The sequence below is a fragment of the Meleagris gallopavo genome, chromosome 21 (genome assembly GCF_905368555.1).
Source record: "Meleagris gallopavo chromosome 21, MGAL_WU_HG_1.1, whole genome shotgun sequence".
NCBI lineage: Eukaryota > Metazoa > Chordata > Aves > Galliformes > Phasianidae > Meleagris > Meleagris gallopavo.
Window position 1 is genome coordinate 7774699 of NC_139424.1, and position 26614 is coordinate 7801312.

Consider the following 26614-nt stretch of genomic DNA (forward strand, 5'->3'; position numbering starts at 1 on the left):
AAGCATATGGCATGTGTTTCAGCTTGTGAGGGAGAAAAAAAAAAAACCTCGTGATGTTACGTGCAGTTCAGACCAAACAGAAAACTTATTCTGACTATTCTCATTTGTCAGAGGCTTTTCAAAACTAAGCAGATCTCTCCATAGCTCTGGATGTCAAAGGAGGGGGTAACCGGTGAGTACTGAATTTACATTTTAGGTTCTTTTAACTGCTTCCACTTTTAATTTTAATAAGCTTGTTGACAATGTGAAAAACTCCTTCAGTCAAAAAAAAAAAAAAAAAAAGAAAGAAGAAATTAGCACATTGAATGATACATGGGTCTGGTGCTACGTTGCACAGTTCAGTGAACCCCTGCATAGATCAGCAAGATGGCTGGAAATGTCTCTTTCCGTCTGTTTTTCATCTCAAAGCCTGTGTACTCAGCAGAGTGTGAAGAGTGCCTCTCTCCCCTCCGAACGCTCTCCTGCTCGCCCCCCCAAAAGACCCTGCAGCAGAGAACAGGAACTAGAGCAAATGCTTTTGTGAATTAAGAGATCTTGTGAGCGTAAATTTGGTCAGGCTGCTCCTTTCTGCAGGCCAGACCCGGCTGCTGCCCCAGGATGTGAACTGTCAGTTTGCATAGCTGGTGATGAGTTGCAGAACCATCAGTAAAGGTGAAGACGGCAGAAGCAAGAAAGATTCAAGACTGGTGGAAATCATTTCACAAGGAAAATTTCAGCCATCAGTGGGAGGAAGCTTTGAAAAATGCTGCCATTTCCGAGTCAGAACGAAGGAAAAATTAAATTACTGCCGGTGAGGCGAGCCAAAGTCGCATCTTCCCCGAGGGAGAGGTTTGATAATGGTAAACATTTGACAGCTGGCCTGAAGTTGTTATCTTGTTCTAACAGTTGTTATAGTCTGAATGAACATTTCTGATAAGAGAACAGAAAGAAAAACGCCAAACCATTTTTAATTTCTCACCTTCTATATTTTAAGCTGCACTGCCCAAAGCCAACCAGGTTGGAAGCAGTTTGCCACCAGCAGCCGCTTGCAGCCCCGCACTCACATGGAGCTGAGGAACCCAGGGTGAAGCTGATGGCAGCGCCCAGCTGGGCAGCAGGACGTGGGCAGGAATTCAGCATAGCTGCAGCCCGCTCAGTTTGGGTATCGTGCAAACATCCATTCTGCTTCACAACCAGCAGCTACAGGAATTAATCACTACGCTAGAGTGAAATTGAGAAGATTAATCAGTTGAAGAATTCAACTTCAAGATCTACCCCAAAATCTTGTTTCTTTATCACTTCACCTCTGGCTGCTGACGCACAACCACAGCAAGTTGCTGCCACCACTTCACAAAGAACAACTAGACAGCCAAGTTATAAAGGTAACAACCCCGGTTCCACCTGACCAGAGCAGTAACAAATGAAAACCAGTTCTGTTTAAGCAGAAAAAGTATGCTATCTTCACAGGAAATTTAATTATACCCAAGGTTTTTGTGCTCAGTTGTTGCTGACAAAGCCCGTATTGAAGAGGGAACTACAGCTCCGCTCTGCACTGCTGCTCACAGCTCCTCCCTTAGAAAAATACAGTTTGGATATGGAAAGTACATTACATGTATGTCAGAACCAAACCGCCATGCTGGGACCGAGACTCTTCTAGGGGGAAAAATCAGGAATGTATTTCTAAGCTGTTTAACTAAGGCAGCTTAACCTCTCAGAACACATACACTAAACATTTACCTCCCATTAAAAATAATTAAGATGAATATGTACCACGGTTATTAAACTCTGTTTAATGACTTACTGGGATGGCCTGTCGGTAAATCTCTGTGCACCTAAGGCCCTCCCACGGCAGAGTGGTCACACATACCTGGCACAGCTCAGACTGACCAACAGCCTTTCCCTGATGGTACAGACCCAACTACAGACACACAGCAATGCTCCAATTAGAGAGGCAGCATGTAAAACTTGTTCCTTAGGTACACAAATTAACTCCAAAAGTCTTTCTGTATCTCCTATATTAACAGGTAGAAAGTGTTTCATTACTTTTTCAAGCGACTCTACCCCATCTTAAAGCAGGAGTATATAAATTGATATTAAAGAATGGTATTTTGAGAATGTTTCAAAGTAAGGTCAAACTCGTATTAAAAAACCTACTAGTGTAGGCTAAAATAACAGTCTGGCTGAGCAGCCCTCAGTGCATCTGGGTTCAATTACCTACTACATCCTTGCTATGTTTTCTACTAGCAAGAACAACGCAAGCAAGGCTTGGAGTTCACAAATAATGTCAATGTTAGGTTATTCAGAAGAAGAACAGAATAAATCATCCAAAAAATCACAGTCATATTGGCAGACAATTTTTTCCCTTTCCTTCACTGAAAGCAGCACAATATTGCATAACAACAAATAAGGACAAAAGTCCTCACCTCACAGAGAGCTGAACTCGCTGGAACGCCTGCTCTAAATGGGAAGGAGAAGCACAGACTCCACGACAGCTCAGGCACCAGCCAACCTCACGCTTGGGTCAAACAATCCTGATCTACCACACTGTCACCCTGATGGCTCTCGCTTTTTCTGTTTGACCCAAGAACAGTGAGGTTGGATTAACATTAATTATTTGCATTCAACAAACTGCTGCGTGGAACCAGGACTGCTCCAGCAGCAGCAGGCTTCGGCCAGCTCGGCGGAGCATACAGCTTCATCCCATTACAAGTATTCTGTGTCTTGCGCTGTGCCAAGGCACTTAGTGAGGATATAAGAGCTGGAGGAGAAGGAAATGCTGCAGCTCACACCTAGGAGCGACATGGGGCGAGGGGGATGAGGGGCAAGGAGCAGCCCCAGCACAGGTGACGTGGGACAGAGGTCGGCTGCCAACTCTGCTCTGCTCAGCACAAGTTCTGAGGTTGCACTTCCATAAGGCCGGCCTCCAGAGGATGTGAAAATCATCATTCACTTCCATAACGTCCATAAAAATGCAACTGTCAGTAAAATTGCTCAAAATTATGCATGCTCTTGGCACACTGTATAAAATATTTGAAAGTGTTCTATTTAATACTCAGCAGAGCTATACAAAACATGTTAAAAGCTAGCAACAAGTCACTATCATCAGAAATGCTTCTGTCTTGCACAAGGAGTTATTTAGTCCATTCTGCTTGGATCAAACCCATAATAAATACATTTACTAGGTGAAGAATCAGATTAAATTTAGAGAGAAAAGCATCTTTTACCCAGTCAGCATTTGTCATAATACTTGCAAATTACAACATAAGGATACTTTAAATCATGTAATATACAAATGCCACGTTATATTTATTATAAATTCATACTACTGTAATGTACCTAATTGTATCAGGTCATTTCTTATAGAAAAGCAGAGGTATAAAAGTTTTATGCAGGAGCAGGCTGGCTGTTGATTAATTCACTCTTGCAGACGAGGCCCTGCTGCACACACACACACGGCTGTGCCATTTGCTACAGCTCACCCAGCCCTGCACCCACACAGATCAGACCCTGCTGCTCCTGTTCCAGACCAAACTGACTCCCAGAATTTCATTTCTTCACTGCATGCTGGAGCTGGGAGCCGTGGCAGAAGGGAGGTTGCGGGGTTTTGCATTTTATGGAGAACAAAGGGAAGCAACTCCAATACAAGCTTGAAATAGACCTTCAGGCAGAATTGTCTCTTGTAAAAATTATATTCCTCTCACTACAATGTGTAAGTATCTGCTCTTATCTAATAAAAAGATCCTTTTGCAGTAAGTGGTTCAGTTGGCCTGTGCCAATGCTGGTGTCACTAACCCAGAAGAAAGGCCCGCTGAATTCAGTATGTGAGCTTTGTCACACCTCCATCACTTTGAACTGTAAAAGCAGCAAGAATAAAACTAGAAGGGATGCCAAGTGCTCAATACTGGACAGCAACTTCCTTTAAATCTCTTCAACGTTGCAATCAACTACAGTGAATCTGTTATGCAACAGCAGTGTGCAGTAAGTGCCTTTGCTGCATAGGTAACACCCGGACATTGAGAAAATGCTTTGTGGCTCAATGGATAAAAGTAATCTTATAAAGCAAGAAAAGAAAATTCCAGGCAAGCATTATCTGTGTAAGGAGATATAAATAAGGAAGTGTTTTGGAAAGATACCTTAAGCCAATACAAAATATGCATAATTCCAGGTTATCACTGAGCAGAAACAGCAAAAAACTACACCAGTTCTGTCCATTTGCATTTTATAGCTATGAAAGTGCAAGCAAGTGACAACACAAATAAAAGGCCAAATATTCTCTTTATAGTTCTCCAGAAATTAGGGATTTAGAAAATCCTTCAGCTTTTTCAAAGAGAAGATGGTGCATCGGGACAGATAACTGTGATCCTGCATCCACACTTCAATATCGTGGTAATGATTTGCCCAAAGCCTGAGTCAAAGCCTGTTGGACTGACCGGTGCACAGACAGCAATCCCAGAGATATTACTTAACTCCACAGCTTCTGAGAACACTTGTTTGTATTCCCAGCAGTGTTGTATCACCCAAAAAGAATTTTACCAGCAGGAAAGTAGACCAAAAAAAAACCACTGTTCTGTATTATCTTTCTGAAGACTTCTTGCACAGCAAGTATGTTACTTTGCTGAATGCAGATCTTGTCACTCTCAAATTAGGAAATCGGTTTTAAACACTTTACATGCAATTATGAATAAATTAATACACATTTGTGATGGAGAGATGTTACAGTTCAAAAAAAGCAATGCAACATCTTTCAGCTACCCTTTCTTAAAACCCTAATATGCTTGTGCATAAATAAAGCCCTTAGCTTGCTTGGATAGGCTCTCAGTGAGACGTGCCGATGGTGCTAATTCAGAGCAGAAAACACTCTTATTCCAGGCCACTGCAGTGAAGTGACATTTACCTAATGCAGCTATAAATTTCCTGATAATTAGTGGGCAGCTGATGGTGATGCAGTCTGACTAGTGCAGCAATGCCAGCCCCAAAGTAGCTCTACAACACCCACAAGTTAATCAGAATTAGAAACAAAAATTCTCAAAATTCTGAATAGTGCAGTGGCTCAAAGACAAAGGCTGGTGCCATCGAGTGTGCACCAGTTGCTGGGAACATTCAGTGTTCCAGACACTGCTAACTACACACAGCTCCTATTTACACTCAACAACTGTCAGTGTCAAAAGACTCGCACGACTTTTCCTTTAGACACACAACCAGCATTTCCTGAATTCCACACGACTGTGGAGCAATTCAGTTAAGTTTGCAGCAGATCACACACGATCTTTCACCTGTCCTGGAGTTGTTTCATCCTCTGTCACTATCACATAAAACAAAGAAGTTCCACAAAATGATATTAAAGAATCTTCTTTTATTTTTCAGACCTAGTGCAGAAAAATTCTAACATTTTGGAAGTATGAAACTGAACAGTAGCTGTAGATGCCTTTGTACAGTAAGTTTGTTTAACACTACAAGAACTACCATGAAAGTTCTAAGTAGATTCTCAGACAGAGAGAAAACACAGACCTATCCTTTAAAATACTTTCTCAAAACAATCTCTGACCTTTTAGGTGCATCATGACCAAGGCTAGTCAATCAGGGAAAGCCCTTCTCCCTGCTCGTTCCCTGGATGAACTATTTCTTTGCCACAGCAGTTTAGAAGGAGAAACAAACCTTCTGCAGGATAGCTTCAAACACTATTCTAAGGCAAAGAGTGAGATAAAATTTTGCATGAGAGAGCTCATTAATGTTTGGAAAGTACTCTGAAACTCTTGTTGAATGCAAAGCACCATTTGTATTCAGAGCCCAGTGAGACCGCACAGCCAATGCTCCCAGCAGGGCATGGGCTCACAGACCTCAGAGCCCTTCCAGCCCAAATTTCCCTGTCACCCTATTCAGGAACCTCCTCCTGCACCTCAGCTGGATGGAGAGCAGACAGCACAGCCTCCTCCCTGGGCATGACAGCACTGCATTTCTCTGATAAACCCTCCCTTGGCGGATGGGTTCCCTTCATGCAAGCACAAACCTGGCACAACGGCAGGAGATTAGGATGGAGTGTAACAGGCCTACCTAATTCCTGTATGCACAGTGCAAGAGCCAATAAAGCCATGGAATGTTTTTCTATGCACTCAGCTTTTCAGTTCGTACACCAATTACAACCCATACTGATCTCTAAAAATGAAAAATCCCACAGAATTAAAAAGACAAGAACACCTCCAAACCCAGAAGAGGGTAAAAGCATTATGTTGATTTTTTTTTGAATTTCTACTTAGCAGAAACACTGCACCATCCAGCACCCACCAACATGCTTTTGAAATCTGGCCTGAGTTACGCACCCAATGCTAGATAGGAACTTTCTGACCTCTCTCTGATTTAAAACTTGCCTGTAAGCATTACTAGTTGTCATTCCTTTTCCTTATTAAAGAAGGTAGTTGGGGAAAAAAAGATGATTAAAGATATCAAACAAACACCAAACCTCATGTGAATGGACTGTTGGAAAATAAAGTACAATTTAATGATGTGAGAAATTAGATGAAACTGTCAAGTTTAAAGAATCTTAAAATGGTTAACAGGTCAAAACATAAAAACTTCTTTATGTATAGAGTGAATATAAAGGGAACATGGTAAGTATCTGCCAAGGGTTAATTGCAACCCTGCATGAAAAGCAGTTAACAAGTGAGAGTTAGAACACCCAGGAGGAAAAGAAAAATTTTTCCAGTGCCATGAGAAATAAACAACAAGGGGGAAATATTTCCTTTGGCCACTGTTACCTCCTCTCCAAAAGCTCAGAGGAACAGTGGGAATGCCAAGGCCTGGTTTGCTCTTGACTCCCTCTGAAACATTTGTCTTCATTACCACTCTTTTTAATCAGGGCTCCTTCATGAGTGTTTCTGCTCAGCCCCCAAGGGGCAACTCTGGGCTGCGATAAATCAGCATCCATACCGCAAGTCACTAATCAGCACTCTCAGGGAAAGAATAACAGCGAAGTGCAGACCACTAAAGGCTTGGAGAAACCTGAGGGCTTAGTGGCCTCAAGGAAGAACGGCCTACATAAAAACAGCAAGGCAGTGAACCATCACTACCTTCTAGGCTTCGCGGGACTTGCATTCAGAGCAATCGTTTAAAAGCCTCCTGCGCGCAGATGGTTCTCGCTGTATGAAGGGTTATTGATAAGGAGGAAATGTGCTACACCTTTGTGCTTGGTTCAGCTAATACAGAGAATTTCACTTCTACTTCCTACTGGAAAGGGCTCAAGGAAAAAAAAACCTCAGTAATGGACACCTCGTGCTGCAGACCTATAATTTTTGGAGAGGAAGACCCATGTATAATAAGACCGAAAGAAGTGGAAAGAGAAATCGCTGGAGGTTGACTTATTCCCAGGACACTTCCTTTATTCTTTTGTTTTTAAAGGTTATTTACAAACAAAACTCTTAAGCAGTTGCCATCTTAAAAGGAAAATATCAGCACACATTATCCTCACTGACGGTGTTCAACCTGCATCTGATCTCTTTCAAGCTACTGCCTGAGGTTCCAACTATAGAAACAATTAGTATTTCAATAGTCATTATTATTCCTTAAAATTGTACAAAATCCCAAGAACACATCTGCGCTTGCCAAACACATCACAGAAAAAATCCTGAATGCACACCCAAAACCTTTCTGCTTTTTCCCAAGTAGTTTGAATGCCAGCACCACTATGAAATAACTGAGAGCTGTAAAACCATACTAAGTATTGGCATCCAAATTAGCAAACTAAGCATCCTCGTATCCAATAGCTGTTAAACAAAAATCCCAGAGCAAGCTTTTCCAAAACCACAATTGCAGCCATCCACAATTTTTTCCTTGTTAAGAGTCATCTCTATGGTACCTGGAAACCTGGCCCGTGTAGATAAACGATTATGGCCATAGAAGGAAAGATCACAGAAAAAGAATCTCGCACCGCGCCTACTTCCCCAGCTCAGCAGCATCCAGCAATCACATCCACCCAGTGACCAGCCTCCTGTGCTCAAGCTGAGCCTTAAATCCTTCCACAACCCTGAACCAACAGAACAGATTTACTGTTGTTTACTAATTTTCCTGATGTTTTTGACTATATAAATTGTCTTTGGTTTTAACTGGGAGGAGAAGAAGGGCACCTGCAAATGCTGCACGGCCAAACCTCTGAGCTCTGCCTCCGCTTGTGTGCCTCACTCCTCGGTATTTCTGTGGCGGGGTGTACAGCCATAGCGTCTCAATTTCTGTATCTCACAGACAGCATTTTAATGCTGTCAGGGATTCTAGGTTTAACTCTGATTTAAATTAAGGAAGGATAATGACCATGTGCATTAGCATTAGTATGCTTCACTGCTTTCCAAGGGCCCCATCAGGCACGGGCTCTGCCAGGTACTGGCTGGCTTCCTCAGGACCCAGAGCAGCAGGAACCACACTGCTCTGACCCCTCCCTGCTGAGCCTTTCCAAAAGCAGCAGAGAACCACAGGTACTGAGCAGCTTTGACACTAAGGCTTAATCCTGAGTAGGCTGAATCCCAAATGGATGGCAAGGAAAGAGATATAACCTTTGCTATTCATTTGTCGTAAACTTCTAAGTGATTCTAGGCTCACACCCAAGTTTCTTACATTTAAAGGGGTTACTGTGAGCAACCTAAAAACATTTACTACTTTACGTTAATCAAAGCAACAATAAAAAAATCTGCTACCTATGCTTATTAATTAATGTGTTTTTAACTTAGGAGTTACCTAAGTAACTTCAGATTGTTAAAAGGAGCACACAGCATTCGGTCCAGGGAGACCAACAATCTGTTAGTGCTATAAATAGGTGGCTCAGTAAAGTCAGAGATGAGTTGTATTAGAAGAGCTGCTAAATCAGAGCATGGAATGTAACAAAAATATTCAATTGTGCTACTTTACTTCAAAGAATTCAATATACTTCAGTGTTCCTTTCTCAAAGATGAAAATTGTCATTTAAGTTGTCTGGTCCCAGTCCACTTAAATGATCCTTTAATTTCCTTTCTTATTTCTAAGCCCTCAGGTGGCTAGTGCAATGCTATCTGCCCTTGGTTGCATGTAAAGTTCACAGCTTCTTGCCTGATCTCATGATCCTCTCTCAAAACAGCACTTTCAGAAGCGTTTCCTGTCTAGCTCTGCCTTGCGTGATTTGCTCCTTGGCTGCATCAGCTGCCAGACCAAATCCCTTTCGTGGAAAGCCATGCAACGCTCAGCGCGGCCCCATCCCCCTCCACCTAGGGCCTGACATCCGGAACTGACTTAGGAAGTACTCTAATGGTTACCAAATTTTTGGGAACTGCCTTAGCTTTTCTGAGTTAAACATATGTTCAGTACAGGCAGCATCCACCATCACCACTTGACCTTACGGCAGCCTTCAAGTTGCTGATTTTTCTTTTCCCTTTTTTATTTTTCCTTGAAAAAACAAGAAAACTTTTACCAGATAACATATGATGTAAATGCAGAATTATGTTGTGAAATGACTGCAAACATGCTGTTTTCCAGATGTTTGACGAGACAGTAAAGAAACAGCACAAAGAAGGGTCAACAGTTTCCGTCAGAGTCTCTGCTGGGTTCCACATGAAAAAAACCCCAAACCCCAACATTCAGCTCTCATAAATTCAGGGGACTCTGCACAGCTGTCAAGCTATTTAGACTTCAGAAATAAAACGAAAGTTTCCCCTGTCATCTGCCAAATTTCACTCCATCGATAGGTGGTTAAAAGACATTTGACTGTTATACATTCTATGTATTTCCTAAAGCCATTATTACCTCAAATGAAAGGGACTGCCTGGGAATTGCTGCTCCTGGTAAAAGATATCTGAGGCAAGCAGGGCTGCATCCTCTGATTGCTTATAAATGCAGATCTTCCCTGATGTGCATGAAAACAAAGCTACAGGAGAAGTGATCAAAAAGAACCAGGAGAAATCAAAGAAAATGGCAGCTGCCAGGCATTCCACTCAACCCAACCAGGGCAGGAACGATGACTACTGCTGCCATGAGGAATGCCAGCTTTTATTTTTCACCACCTACTCCCCAGTTGATGTCAGAAGGACAGACGATCACCCTGTGACCATCAGTGCTATCGGCACGGCGCCTGGTGAGGCTGCAGAAGCAGACATCTCTGCCCGAACTCACTGTGATCTGAGGGACTGGGATTTCATTTCTCTCCAACTCTGCTTCCTCTCTCAGGATACAAACCTGTCCTTTCAGATGAGACCATCAGGAACAGCCATTATAAGACCATCTTTGCTATGCTTGTCTTAGGTCCCCATTTCCACTCTAGTGATTTTTACTGAGTACCTTACTTGTGATGGGCTGGGTGATATTTTTTACAGAAACTAGTTTAATTTATCTTGAAATTCTGCATGTTTTTACATAGAAAAACACGTGATTTACAGACAGCTGGGCCACAGAGAAACAATGCTGCAGACACGCTCATTTGTTAGCATGGGATTCACTCCCTGCTCATCACCTGGAATGCCTTTTAATGACACGTGGCTTCACGAGGTCACCAGCAGCTTCCTCACCCTGCTATGGGCAGCACGGTCAGCCACTTGCACTGAGCCCAGCCCAGGCAAGGATTACAACAGCCAGCAGGCAGATTCACATCCTGCATACTGAGGTTCTGGAGGCAGGAGAAAACCAAACATAAATATGCTCTACACAAGGATACCAGCTAGAGGGATCATAGTGAGCTATGGCATGCCTTTATGTGAAGAAGACACCACTGAAGTCAATTTAACTCCAAACAGCATTTGTCTGTGGAGCTACTCTGGAACTGTCCATTCTGTCAAAGCTGCACCCCAAACAAATCCCAAACCCACCCTGGATTAATTCACAGCATTCAGCAGCAAGTAACAGCCAGTAGTTGGCAGCACGTTCCCCCTATTTCAGACACAAGCCCTGGGGAAATCTCCCCCAGCCACCAGAAAACTGCATCTAATGGTATGTTCAGAACATTTCTGTTCTCCTTCTCTGCAGTAATCAGGATAAAATGTCATCGTGCTCTGTCTGCCTCGCTGCTATGTGAGGATACACGTCTTCCAGGAAAGCCTGACAGAGAAGATGAGCCGGATTTCCCAGTGCTACCAACTCAGTAAAATCCCTGGCTTGTCTTCTTTTGTGTCATTACAGCATTAAAATATTGCATGATGTGAAATATACACTTAATTTTACTTACAGTGAAAGAAATCATTCCTTTGGTTGTGAAAGAGTTAATAAGGAACAAAAATCACACACAGTGCGTGTTAAAGGTTAGAGGAATAATCAGTCATTTGAAAAACACTACATAAACATTTTTCCGGATGCAATTTTCAGTCCAAGGATACATTTCCCAGTAGAAATCAGCAGCTAAAAAGGAAATCATTTAGTCTCCATAAGTGCCAAATTGTATCCTGATTTTTCCTGGTCTGGCTCGGCTTTCAAAACTAGTGGTTCAACTTCTGCAATCTTTCACCCAATGACTATATAAACACATCCTTATAAGACAGACATAATCCTTGGGTGGGCCAATTTATGTTGGATTATGAAAATACTTAAAGTACAGAATCGTATAATGACTGTTGTCCTTTGGTTTTTGCTAAAGGGAAAAAAAAAACAACCCTGCTAATGCAGAGTCTACACTGTTTCAAAAGGCAATTTGCGACGTTCTTCTTTTGCAACTGCGTTGACATCTTTGAAGATAATGAGTCAGCATTAAATCTATTATTTAGTTATCACAAGCTCTATTCTAACGACACCTAATGTGACACACATCTATTTTGATCTCTAACATGCAGAAAAGAAAAACTCTGGCAAGTCGTCCTCATTTCAACATGGTCAGTTACTGCTCACTGCGAGCACAGGCAGTGCCACACAACTGCTCAGCTCTCTGAGTTGTTATGAGCACCAGCCAGAAAAACAATCCTCACTCTTGACAATGCTTTGGCTACTCTCCGCTTGGTTAAAGGTTACATAAATAGTAGTTTTAAGAAGGATGAAACAATCGCCACACAAAGCAAACAAATTCGTTTGTAATTTATTGCCGCCCCATACACACACACACACACCCATGAACAAATGGATACTTTCAAAAAAATTGTCTGCTCCTGCACATTTATACTTTCAGCAATGTAACTCAGAAACAATGGAAACTTTTATTCTTCATGGAAAGGTAAATCCTGGTTTTTCACTTCCCTTCTGAGGCTCTGGAGTTTTTACAGGCGACTACAAAAGCCAGTGCGGTAAAGCCAACAGTATCCTATCTTCAACACTTTGCATGTGGTAGGAGAGAACCTTCCTTTTCCTCCAATGTATAAAGTTATGTGAAAGAAGACATTTTTCTAGTCTACAGAGAGTAAAGAATAAATTATAGTGATAAGATCTGGAAAAGTTTGGCTGGAAGTTAAGAGATTTTCACATCTGTGTCTACACATTCATGTCTTGGGAATAATGTATCTCAAGTACCAGTCACATAAAAATGCAAGAAATTGCTCCTCTCACAAACACAGCAAAACCATTCATTGTACTTATGTCTACACTTTGACCAGTAGCTTGTAACAGCAATCTGAGTTAGCAAACTAGTGTTTTCCCCTCATCTAAAGTATGAGCTATTCAATCTGTATACATAAAAACATACACTAACACGCAAACAGCTTAATTTGTCACTGCATTATTCACTCTGAGCTTGAATAATTCAGTCACGCCGTTCTACCAGATGGAGTGACACCGCAGCGTGTGACACCACAACGTGAACTGCTCAGTCTGATTTACACCCCACAAAGTCAGGGACCATCTTTCCCCCAGCTTCACAGGGCTCCGCATGCACACTGACTACCTTTCCAGGCAGATTCCAACCCCGTTAGGAACGATAATCCAGTGTCACATCAGCAGCATTGGAGAACCCACCCATTTATTTAAATAAAACTGATGATGGCACAGCCTTTTATCCGCCTCGGACAGAGCGCGTGCAGAGGACACCCACACATCTGAGCACAACGAGCAGTTCTGTATGAAACGCCTTCAAGAAGCTTTCTGTGTCAAGGTAAGAGAATGACTGGGAAAAAAAAATAATACGGCCTGACCCTTGTGTGAACACAGCCTTATACAGAGCAGCTGCTCAGACAGCACACACAGAGCACTTGTTGACATGTCCATCCAGACTTTTTTCTCCTAAGAAACAAAAAGAAATGGACGGAAATAATTTAAGGCATTACAGTTAACACCTTTCTTTATTCACCTCGTAAAACTTACAATACCTTTGGAAGGAAGATTCTATTGTTAGCTACTAATTCACAAAATGCAAAATCTAACAGATGCCACAAAACAGCGAAGAACAACCACATAAACACGCGCTCACATCCTCTGCCTGTGTCCTCTACCTCGCCATGAAATCCCCAGCGCTGTCCTGAACCGTAAAAGAAAGGATTTTGTTTAAAATCAAGAATTTCTGGTTGACATATTTCACGTTCCTTTCTCATTTAAAACACTTTGCCATGAAAGCTACCATTATTTACAAGTGAAGAAAGAAAAGGGAATTTGCCCCATTTCTCCCCACTCCTCACTTCGCTATTGTCCCCTGTATCTATTTCCAGGAAGCCATATTCATTAGGGTTAATCTGCCTACTAAATGAATAAACAAAGGATTTCTCTGTCACTGAGAGGCCAGGTGAGCCGATATCATCTTCTAACACAGAAAATCATCCGCACAAATACAGCGCAGGAAATTACCTGCTGCAATCCCACACCTGGGATCACTTGGCAAGTAGCTTAGAAATGCTGAGTAGATGACTGAAATCAAACCACTACATTTTTTTTAATGCAGATCTTCTATCAGCAGAAAAAAAAAAGACTTTTCTAGAATTGTGACGTAAAAAAGTCTCAGATGTGTTGGCTTATTATGTATAGTAATATTTCAGAACATTAACTCAGAGAAAAACACTGCAGAGATTGGTAGGATTCAAGTATGCTGCTTATTTAATAACAATGTATGCCTGTCCCCAGCAGCACCCATGCTGCGGTGTGCTTCAAAACCACAAAAGTTTACAAATTGTTGCCTTACAATTTCAATAAAAGATACAGAAAAAAAGGATCTGATTGAGGTGCGAGAAAACTTGACATGAATAGAGCACCCAAAACAATAACACAGCCCCTTCAGCTCACGGCATGGTGGGTCACCTGGCACACATCCCAGCAGATGCTATCTCAGAGAGGCCTGGCGTGGTTTGGGAGCTGACACCTGGAGGATGAGCTTCTCGAGTAGAAGCAAATACTGAGAGACATTATGAGTATGAGGGGTAATTACTGAGATGACAAAAGTGAGATGGAACAAGCATTCAAAGGATTAGATGCAACCACACAAACCTGGCATGTGTTACAACAGGAGAGGAGCCAACGCGAGGATGGAGAGCCATGGGAAAAGCCCTCATGGAGGAAGGGGAGCTCAGTCGGGGCTGAAAGAACATTGGGGTAACAAGAATGGGAAAGGTCACAGGACTCAAGACGAGAAAGGAATCCTGCCTGCACAGAACACGGAGGCAGGAAAAACCAAGTCTGCATCGCAGCAGTGCCATGGAGGACAAAGGCTAGGATTTGAGGCTGGCCTGGGTGAGCGGCGCTCCCAGAGCTACACAGCAAAGGGCTCCCTCCTTTCCCTCCTGCAAACACGGATTCTTTTTGATGTTCCTTACACAACGTGCATGAAGAGATAAATTAAAACCGAGAACCTAGAGAGCTCTTTGATCCTACTGCCTGGAAATATGTATAAGAATATTTTCTCCAGACGCACTTTTGCTATATATGGAAACCAAATGCTGACTAATCATATAAACCTTATGGTGTCTGAGCACAGCTGTAATCTGCAGCAGAGCACTGTCACAACGGCAGAGGAAAAAGGGGAAAACTATGAATTTAGCTGGGGTACTGAGGAAGAGGAGAAAAAGGTGATCAAAGGCACTGCAGGCCGTACTAGACAGGAGAGAGAGTTTCTAGCTGGTTAGGTTTTAAGACACAAGTGACATTTTTATGACCTATTCTTGTATTACTGAGCTCTAACAGACAAAGTAATGATTATCCATTTTCCATGTTTATAGAAAAATGCCTTGATAGGAGACCTGCTGACTCAGGACAACAACCACAGGATACAAAAGTCTGAATTCTGGTTCACTGGTTTATAGAGCAGCACTGTGGCCAGTGGGGCTCACCGTGGAGGGCAGCTGGGGAAAAGGGCTTCATTTCCACAGGTACCCCTTATCCTGTCACGTTACCCCATGACAATTTGAGGACAGGGAGCCAACTCCCCTCTCAGGAGACAAAACATATGGAAATGGTACATTCCCAGAGGAATGCCAGTTTATGGGAATGGGATCGTATCAATCCCCAAACATCAAAATGGAACATCTTGGACTCTTTAGAACAAAAAAATGCATCTCTTTATGCTCCTAGCTGCTGAGGCTTTGTGCAGGTATTGACATGTCAAGTTTGTGAAAATACATAAATTCCATTCACTAATAATTAAACATCAGATGAGAACATATATATCGTTTATATAATGTATAAATCCAGTAAGAGTAGAAGCTTCGAGTCAATTAACCTCAAGACAAACCTCTACATGTTACTCTTTTATCTTAAAATCACATTTCTTTCCTTTTTTTTTTTTCTTTTTTTTTTTTAAAAACCAAATCACAGTGTTTTAGGATACAATAGCCATACCATGAGTGACCAGAGAACTTACAGAAATCACTCAACTGTGTGCTTGAAAAACCCTGAGGTCTTCCTGTGGCGTGGCCTGGAAGTCCTCAATCACCCAAGGAGCATCTCACCCAGCTGTCACAGGGCCATCAGGCACCCATCCTGCGGTGCCACGTTAAAGATATCACCTCAGCCCATGATAGTACAGGTAATTGTTGCCCATCGTGAAATTTGAGATTACAGCAATATGTAACACAGAATGTTCCAGCCCAGTTCATCAGTCATGTAATGATTCCCACTGCAAGCAACAGGAGAAAAACAAACTTGAAGAACATGATCAGTTCTGGCTTTTTGCTCGTCTTAAAGTGCTCATCAGTATGGCATACTTAATTAATGCTTTCAATAGGTGTTAAAAATTCCTATGCGGTAATGCAATAGATGCATTATGAACAGGCAAAAGCAAGTGGCTATAGTTTAGAAGCACAAAGGTGAGATAATGGCCTTCCACATCACTGAACTGTCAACCTCATTTAGCATAAAGCATTGCATCTGGAGATTTCAAATCATAAAGCCGTTTAAAAATATATAGAATGTTAAATTAAATGACAAACACAGGAAATGTCACCTTTTAGAGCCAGAAATGTAAAACCAAAGCGTATGTTCTCCAAATATAATTGCTTCAGTATCAGCAATATCTTTTTAAACTCTCTATTTTCATGTCCTGGCTTTAAGAGCGGAAGGATGGATACACAAGCAAGTTACAGGTCCTCCCAATCATGCCCACAATTACAAATCAACCCTTTACTAGAAAAACAGTCACTCAGAACTCTGAGTTTGACTCTTCACAAGAAGGTGAGAACAATGAGTAAAAATTTCAACAAGTGTCAGGAGGTATGTAAATGTCTAACTTTAACATCTACATTATCAAACACACAACTTCCATAGATGCCAGACTCACTGAACACCAGTCCTGGCACAGTGCTGCTGTTCCATCCGCACAGCTCTGCAAGGAGCCAGGGCAGGAGATCATGGGCCAGACTGCAGGGCAGGCCACAGGGCAGCAGTGAGCACTGCCTGCACACGGCCATGTGCCCACCCTCACCTGCCTGCAGGCTGCCAGCCAGCCCACATACCAGCACTCCTCGCACCGCACTGCTGCAGAGCACACCTTCAGCACTTCGTGGCATGCATGGTCTTGCACTGAAGTGTGATTAAATGCTACAATTAGGCCAGCAGAGCTGATTTTTATTTGTCTGCTCATAGCAATGGGGGAAGTGGTGCCTGCTGATGCCATTAACCAAAACACCACGTCCATGATTCCAATTCTTTTTCACCTACCAGCTATGTAAGCAGGGCAGTCAGAAGCTCCTGCCTGAATGCACAGCAGGGCACTGCTGGAAACCAGCCATGCTGGGGTGCTGCATCACAGAGCTGCTGCCTTCCTCATCCCCCTTCTGAAAAGGATTTTATAGCATGAGGAAGGCTCGATACTAACAACTGAACCATAATAGCCTCACTGAGCCCTGATTCAGAACATCTTTAGACATATGCTTACGTATTTTCCTTCAGCAAGGACGAGCTCCTGCTTCGCAGGCTCTGTAGGACCAGCACGTACCATGCACGCATCATCTTTTTTTACAAGCCACAGACTCTCAAAGTTTCGGTCACATGTTTCAGTGGAGAGAAAGCAAAACTTTGAAATAAAATCATGAAATAGTGAAGCACTGCTTGCAGTTCAGCTTATTGGGCATGAAAGTTTAAGCTCTGCTTTCAGCCTCAGTTTTCCAAACATGCTGTCACTCACTGTAATATGGGTTAAAAATAAGAGAAAGCAAAGATGAAATGTAAATGATTTAAATGCATGCATATGTTCTTTTGTAAAATGCATAATGCATCTGCAATGTTTTTCCTCATATTTTGGACACAAATCAAGGGGGAAATGGTTCGCTTATGATATAGTCAATTTTTTATCTAACTTCAGTGGTAAAACGTCCTTCCACGCAAGTCTTTCACTGCATACTGTTTGCTGCTGGGTTGGTTTTCTTGATTGGTTGGTTGCTTGCTTTTTTAAGACTCAAGAAGGAGAAAAAAAACACATAAACCAAAGACTAGCACAACAGCATCTCCTTTGCTCTCCTTCATGGCAACTTTCAGTCTGTTAAAAAAATATCACAAAGAACACAAACAGCCTTGTAGATGACTATGGTCAATTACAAAATTTAAAGTTCAATCACTAATATATTCAGAGAATGTTGTACTTCCAAAGCATATTTTAAGTGATGGTCAAACTGTGTAACACTAAGTGAATCGCTCAATAATACAGATAAAGACGTGAAGAGCTGGCAAGATCTTACTGCATCTGTGCCTTCTACTGCTTCAATCTTCCCAGAGGCTTCGTTTGCTGCAGTGGTACCAGTCAGGACCAGAAACCAGAGTCCTAACAACAAGAGGCAATGAACTGCAGAGCGTGCATTTCCTGCACTGCATTATTCTCTCATTAATGGTACTATAAATCAGCAACTGGAAAAGTAAAACGAAGACCATGACAGCAGTTGGTCATCAAAACTAATGCACAAACCCAATCAGGTACTCATGAGCAAGCACTGGGCCTCTGTGCCACTGCCTAGCAAATACTATGAATTATCCAGAAATACAGGTGGGTTGTGCACAGCCAGGACCAGCTGCATCTGGGACAAAAGCCTGGGTAAGTGAGCACATGGAGGTCCCACTCGCTCTGAGCAGATGTGAGCTCAAGGGAAAGCAGCTGTGCTGGACAGCCCCACAGCTACTCTGCACATCGGACACAAATGGCTGCCTGTCGCTGCAGGAGGAAAAGACCAGGCAAAGAGACTTAGCAAGGCTGGATTGTGGAAAAGAAGGGCCTGCGCCCCACTTGACCCGGGGACATGGGATTTTGGATAGGAGGACTATTACAATCACAGAGCTTATAAAACGTATTTGGAATGGCTTTTGTGTTGGTTTTGGGATAGCACATGAAGACACGAGGAATCCACTCCAAGGCCTTAAAATCTGTGGCCAAAGTCCAGTGAAAACCATATGTTAGACATATTACCACCTTTTTCTTTTTCCTGTTCTTGCTCCATTTTAAAGGACGACGCCCCGTGCAGCAAACCAAAGACAGCCTCGGGGCAGTAGAGGCTCATATCCCACTTCTCTTATCTGGAGAAATCCTGTGCTAATGATGTGAATAATCCCAAGTCTGCTTTCTGTCATTTACTAACTGTGACCTGCTTGTTTTCACCTTTACAAGGGGAACAGTACCACACGGTTTATGTACGTGCATGCAGTACTTGGCTTTACATGCTCCCTCCAGCACTCTGTGTCCTTTTCACAGCAGGCCAGCCCTGGGCAGGCCATCCCCAGCACTCAGCAGTGCCTGGGGATGGGGACAGGCCGAGGACAGGGACTCACCAGGGCCCCTTTCCCAGCTCACCCCATGCTGGCCACCCTTCGCAGCAGCCGCTTGTTGGCACCAGCTCTGGCTTTTTGCAGCTCTTCACCCATAGCCCTGCTGCTAACCAGCACCCAATTTAGCTTTTGTTCTAATAAAAAGTGAAAGTTAAATGCAGCACAAGCAGCGGATAAAGAACTATTAAAAATGGGCTGGGATCACGCCAGGGATGGAGGCCAAGACAGGAGGAGGAGCCAAGGCGGCTGCAAGCCGATGGGTATTTCACAGCATTGGGTAATTAAGAGAAACAAAATATTTTCCATCTGTTTTTTCACTCCTTACGTCACTGAGGCAATAAAATGTATATACAAGTACATATCAACTGACTGTATTTCTACCTAGATATAAATATTTATTCGCAACAGAGGACAGCCCTGCTCCTGCAAGGAGAGGACAGTGAGGAGGCAGTGATTAACACACTCTCAAAGTATTAAACTCCACGTTGAGGACACACCAAACACCTGACTACTTTATCACACCAAACAGCTCAGTTTTACATGGCATATATCTCAACTGATGGCATGCTTCTGCTCGCTCATCCACATTACACTCCAATGAACAATAGCTAATTTTGGATTAACAATGGTGAAAATTGGTGCATTTTTGCCTTCTAATGAAGTGAGCTGAAAAGGAAAAAAAAAAAAAATTAGGAACCAGTATGAAACGAGGAGACACTGCTCAGCAGCTGCCCCACCACTCCCAGTCCTCTTTAAAAAAATAAACCCACAAAAGCATTTTTCTAGACTGCTTCATACGCCTACAGGTTCAGTTACTCTGAAATGACCAACACAATACAATGCTGAGGCAGGTGCTGTGCTACAGGGCTGTGGACATAAAGCCTCTGGGTGTCTGATAGGCAGGGGAAGCTGAAAGACAAAAAGAAGCACCCACAGAGCCCTGAGGACAGGGGCTGATGCTCTGTGCGCTTCCTCCTTATCATGAACTGGACAACTTCCTAAACAAAAACTCTGCATGAAAAATCCTGACTCTAAAATTCATTTGCAAATGGATGGCCTTTTAACTTGCACATCTAATAACGTTTTAAGAACATTTCAAACACTCAAGATTAATAGTTGAGCACGTAATACAACACTAACTTATAAAAATATTAAGATTCATACAATTACCTCTCTAAGCACTGTATAAAAGGAACAGAAATATCAGTGCCTCTTTGCCAACACTGCACAGTGCGTTATTTCTGTGCAAGCTATAAAAACACAAGCACAGACACTGAGGTTTGTGGGTCTGTAGTAAGTTGAACAGTAGCTAGGAGCTCTCAGATCTCAAGCTATAATAAATATTGTATCCTGCAGGAGCCCATCGGGACTCTCAGCTCATGTGTTGTTCCACAGAAGATTGTGGTGTCAGATATGATTAGAATCAACACTTTCCACTTACTCTGAGCTTTAAAGCTATCTACGCAAAACACTAACAACAACTGTTAATGAAGGACAATAAAAGGGTATATAAGGCAAACTAATATTTCGAATGAGTGTGCTTTAGCTACTGATATGCAAAATACCACTGTGCATTTTGGATTTTTTTCCCCATAGATAAACAAGAAGCACTTACATGCTTGGAATAGAGCATGCTCTAGCACACTGCTATTTTTCAGCTGACAAGCCATTATATGAACTGAAGGTGGCTTTCCCAGCTGGAAGTCAGTATGTAACACTTAAGCAATAAGACACTCTGCTGTCTGCATTAATGGACCACTGGAACACGCATCAAGCAGGTTGTGTGACACGAGAACAACTGTCTTTGAGCAGCAGAGGACTGCACCAATGACCATTAACGTAACCCCTGGAGGCCTCACTGTGACTCATCTCTGCATGTGAAGAAAACTCATTACCCAGTACCTGGTCTGTATGCTGCTTAGGTCACAGTTACGTTACCATCCAGCCATGACAGCAACATGGAAAGCACTACGTCTATTGTTTGGGAGAATCCTCTGTGATTTTTCCATTCGTTTTGTCTATTGGACACATACCTGTCAAAGCACAACCACCTTAGAAGAGATGAACTGCTTTAGTTGCCACCAGGCTCCTCAGCAAAACCCAAGGCAGTCTGGGATGAGGATCAGCAGCCTTCCCTGTCACTGCAGAGTGGGCAGAGTGCCGCACCAAGCTGCACAGAGCAAACAGCAGGCAAACCTACCTATACCATCTGAGAGGGACAAAAATAAATTACTACAGAACTAATTTGCTGCTGCTCACTGTCCCATGCACTTCCTCTTCAGTATACTCCTCCTGCCTGCAGTAAACACCCACCAGTGTTTCAAGACATTAATGCTACTCCATGTATCCCTGCAGCTGAGTCTTTTCCCAAGCCAGGCAACGATCCAGAAGCAAGTGCCCAGTCAGTAGTGTCAGGTCGTTTTAATTTCTCTTCACATCTTCATAGTCTATAGGGCATAGCTGTTGCTAGATGTAATCATGTATACTGCATTGGCATCTTGGAGCCTGATGAATTCGCTTCAGTCTTAAGGCCCTCTTCAGAAATCATCAGATAACATTTTCTCAAATTAGATGAACTAGATCTAGTTGAAAAAAATCTAAGTACCAGCATTCTGTACTGTTCAGCTCTCTCTCTCACACACACACGCACACACACTTACTTAGCAAGGCAGCCAAATAGGATGGAGGAAGCACACACACATGCAGGCGTGCGATATTTCATCACTAAAAGAAAACCTGAGCATATCCCAAACTGTATAAATTATCCTGGAAATACTCCAAAAAACACTTTTCAAATGAGAAACATACTAAGTATTTTAAATAGGTATCTCATTAGTATAATTTGCTTGGAAGCTGTTACAGGAAAGAAACATAACTTCAACACATTTAAATTTAAGCTGACGGAGTGCAGAGGAACAACACATCAGTGCTGGGCATGTGTTCTGTTACTGCACAGGTGATGCCCCCTAAGAACAGCATGTTATATGACCATTATTAAAACCTCTCGATTGCTGTGAAGAACAGACCAAGGGCCAAAGCTCTTCCCTGGCTTCAAAGCTCAGCATTATGCTCGGAGGATCTGAGCGCAATCTCTATCTGAAACAACAATCCACCTTTATACCATCCAGGTAATTACAGGTTCGGGTCAAGGATTCCAGACCGGATCGGTTACAGCTCTCTGTGCGAGGCCCCGCAGCGCTGGCCGGCTCCACTCAAGCAGGGCAGCTCAAGTATCCGTGACACCGGGATCCTCGGGCCCTACCAGCACCCGTAACGGGAAACCGCCGGCCGCTCAGGCCTGTCAGTTATTGCCTGTGGCAATAAGGGCAGCCTGGGAATTCATAATGTTGGTGACTTCATCTGCCAGCTGCATTCACACATCTTTACTACCTGAATAACTGATCTCCGCTACTCCAAGGCAGCACTTTCTGATGTACAGCGTTTGGGAATAAATATTTGATCGCACGTACAACAGAAAAGAGCTCAGATGGTTTAAGGTGTGACAGCAGAAGTGTTTATTAAATTCCAAGTGAGAGCATTGCTGGACAGTAAGACTTCGTCCCAGGGTCCCTATCTCACAGGTGTGGTGATGAACAATGAAAGATCCCTTACAGGCAGAGGGAGGGAGGCAACCTCCCGCCCCCACTAAACCCAGTCCCACATCAGTTCTGCTCATTAAACCCACTGCCATCTATCCACGGCCACCGGTGGCAAACAAAGGAGAGGGAAGTACTAAACTACAAGCCAATTTTAAGAGGGCATTGATTGAAGTAACCAGAAGAAAGCTTCGTATTGTCAGTGTTTCATACAACAGTAATAAACAATCTTCATTAAAAAATGATGTGTGCATCTCTAAGAAGCATAGCACATGCCAGGTTTTAGAAGAGAATACAGATGTTCTGCCTGCCCTACCAAAGAAGGAAAAAAAGCACAAAAAAATTCATTTTATTCATCAAAATTTTCTTAACATAACCAATTTCTTGTACTAGGCAAGAAAGAAAGAGATCTCCTCCGAGTAGGAAAGGAAAATGTTGATGCGAGAGATCACACAGCTTCTTCCTGGTCAATGTTTTTCTGCTGAGTTGACAACGTAACAAAATCATTACTTGACTGCTAAGTGTCCAAAATCTCTTTGTATGAGGGAATACACTCTGCTTTTCATAAAAAAAGACAGATGCACACAGATTTCTTAGCAGGGTTGAATTTACAGGTATGACAGCACACCTGAATACCCACGCCCTTCAGCAACACATTTTTTGCAGCTTAAAGGAAATGTCTGCCCATACAGACTCAGTGCAGCTTTGTGACCAAACGTTGTGTGATCAGGAACAGTTGCAACATCCTTGCTCTAGAGCTTTTCTATTTCTGCCAGTTCAGATTTGCTGTTCCATGCAGATGCTCCAGCCTTCCTGCACCCCTTTAATTCCCCCATTATCTATTTGTAACAGAGTTCTGTAAGTTGTGATTTTTCAGGTGAGTAACACATAATTACTCAGCTACAGGTTAGAGTATGAAGCTTCTGAGAAGTACCCATGCATCACTGGAGATATTCAGCTGCCTATCTAGGCGATGCTGCTGCTTCCCAGATTAGTTCCAGTAATTTTGTGGATACCTCAGCTATCCAAAAATTGTATCTAATTCAAGTCACACCAAAGAAAGGAACAGCAATCAACGTCTATAGTTAATGTAAAGTTTTAAAGTCATGCCTCCAGAATAGTTTGAAATAGAGCCAGATCATTCTGTGGTAGACACCTCTTGTTGCCCTACAGATCTCTGTCTCAGAGATTGTTGGTTTAGATGTATGAACTATTTGATGTCCAGCTGCAGCATCTCCTGCAGATGGACACTTACCAGTTTTCTTTTCCACCGCTGTCCAAAAAAGTCTTGAATGTAACCTGACTTACTGCACACCTCTCCCATACATAGTGTGCTTCTGCCATGAGTACAAGTCTTCCCTTCAGTCCATATTATAAACTTCCTGTGTTACAAATCTTTAAACTCAGTTTTGTCCCTTCAACATTAAACTGTGACTCTGGAACAGCATCTGGAATTACAGTGCACTTAATCCCTGAGGGTATATTCTCTCTGTGATGCATCCAATATGTGTGTGCTGAGGATGCATGTCCAGCAGCTTCAGGTGACTGCATTTTTACAAACTTCTCCTACTGATTAAATATAAAGAAAAAAAAACCACAGAGAACAATAGCTTAGAAAAATTTTAAGTGAAACTGAGATAACTGACCTCTACTTTTTTTTTGTATGTATCCACTGTCTTTACAGATACTGATATCCACCTTGAAAGTATTCTCATAATTAAGTTTTGCTCTGTTCAAATGAGTATTTTTCTCAAATGTCTTTGTGAGAGAAAGTTGCCATTAGTACACCATCACTGTACACAGATTGCACAAATCACAATTAAAAAAACTGCACAAATGTCTTATTAGCTGCAATGACAAAGTTCTCACCAATGGAGAGACAGAAGGAAACTAAAAAGAATGACGGAAAAATTAAAGTAAAGATGATAAACACGTACTTAAAATCTTTTGATAGGAAGAACAAGAGATGGAGTCAGATAAGGAGAGGCGCCACGCTGGTTGTGTCTCTAAGCAACACCAGATAAACATCTTTATAAAGTGCACCAGACTCGCATGCATGGGGCAGAACTGAAGGATCACTTCCTGGTTCAGCTTAGCCTGTAAAAATTTATGACCTACTTAAAAAAAAAAAAAAATGCTTCAAACCTAAATACGTATTTTCCAATAAATTCATTTTCCACAAAGAACACAACCCACTTACAGTATGCCTCAGCAATAGCAGGAAGTGAGAATATTTACAGTAGTGGAATACAGTATTAAAATAATGCAATGTTGCACATTAACTTTTGAAATAAAGCCTTCACATGCAGAGCTGAGCTTAATGCAATTCTCCACACGCCTCCAAGATAGAAAGAAAGTAAGTACTGCTCCTCTTCCTGCTGCCCAACATCTATTACAAGGGTAGTACAAGATTTCAAAAAAACTGCACACATTTTTTCTCACGTCTCCTTGACCCTGTAGAACTCCTACACCATTTCACACACACACACACACACACACACACACACACACATATCCACCCTAAGTTTGGACAAATACTTTCTGCATGGGAAGGAACTAAGGACCAGGCAATATGAAAACTGCAAATAGATGTTAAAGTCCCTGAATCAAAAATCAATTCAAACTCGAACAGCCTAGCAGTGAAGCTAAATAAATACTGCTATCAGCATGTCTCTAACAAAACCCATGTATTGTTTATAAGAAACTTATGAGGTGTTATAATAAAATGGAGTCACTGCTGTACAGTAAATATATTTTTAGTGTCATAACAATGTATAAAATTGACTTTGGCAATTTTAATATGGACACACATGTTAAAGGCATTACCAGCGGAGCTTCATCACATTCATATGAGCCATTTCACATTAAGGCCCCATCTATTCTATAGCAAAGGCTGCTCAGCACAGAAGTATGGTCCGAACGTGGTTCATTGTTTCCAGCGCTGTTGGAACAAAACAGCTTTAGAATGTGGTACTGTTACAGAATAGCTGTGTTTCAGAATTAATACATATCCCTGTTCCAGGGAACTGCACTGCTCCATTCACACTTAGGAAAAAAAAAAAATACAAAAGAAGCCAACCTTGATAATGCAGATGCCTCTACCTGTATCACCTGGCAGAGTCACACTGATAGCAAGGGACAACCTTGTCATTAATCACTCTGAATCTGAAGTGTCAGATACACAGACAGAAGCACTGCTGTAACTGGAGCTTCCAGGGGTAATGCACACAGATTACACAGCAAATCAGAACTTTCAAAATTACGTTCACATACACTAAAACAAATATAATTCCCTTTAAATAACCACCATCAGACGTCCAAGCTCAATGGGAATTAATTTAACTAGCTCTCAATACTTGAAAATGGAATTTATAATGACAATTCTCAATATCCAACATAAATGTAGTTATTACTGAACACAGTTATAAACAGATCTAAGAAATATCCTGTAATACTCAAATAAATTAATTTGGCAAACGATGCAGAATCTTGGACTCAGAATTTACACGTATGGCAAACAGAGTCTGGAACGGGAGCTTTTATTTTAACTCTCTTTAAAACAACCTTCAGAAATCAGTTTCTGTATGTGTTACAGCCTCCTTTTACAGTTTAACCTCAATCCAATCAGCAGTCTCGGGGGATTTTCAAATCACTACAGATTAAAATCCTCTCTGACTTGACTGTTTGACTAATGCTGTGTGTTTAATAATTCTACTTGTGAGAGATTTTATTTGACAAAATCCTGCTGTGTGGAACCTTCGGACACTATACAGCTGTACTGGAATATAAAGCTCTGTTGTCTTTGTTTCTTTATATAGACTGTATCCCAGCACCATGAAAAAGAAAAAACTTTATAGTGCATTGCTGTGTTGATATTAATGGAACCGCTGCAATATTACATTTACACACACACTTCCAAAGCAGAGTAGTGAAAATGTGCCTCTCTCAGACAAACA

General features: G+C 42.1%; 1 protein-coding gene and 1 long non-coding RNA gene across 18 annotated transcripts in view; one reads left to right on the top strand and one right to left on the bottom strand.

Annotated features, from left to right (window-relative positions):
- BCAS3 (BCAS3 microtubule associated cell migration factor) overlaps positions 1–26614 on the bottom strand; it is a 301052-nt gene that overhangs the window by 135269 nt on the left and 139169 nt on the right. Inside the window, exon 24 of one of the 17 annotated variants that reach the window (XM_085241076.1) lies at positions 1181–1200. The exons of 15 other annotated variants lie outside the window; for them this stretch is intronic. In XM_085241076.1, the coding sequence (XP_085097202.1) occupies positions 1196–1200 (5 nt within the window). In that variant the 3' untranslated portion in view covers positions 1181–1195. Of the gene's footprint in view, positions 1–1180; positions 1201–25540; positions 25600–26614 lie in introns of those variants that run through there. One more of the 17 variants, XM_031556454.2, reaches the window with a different exon arrangement.
- LOC146543038 (uncharacterized) lies at positions 277–25453 on the top strand. The gene is made up of 3 exons (XR_014887646.1): positions 277–5413; positions 9469–15841; positions 17957–25453. It is a non-coding gene; the product is annotated as an uncharacterized LOC146543038 (long non-coding RNA).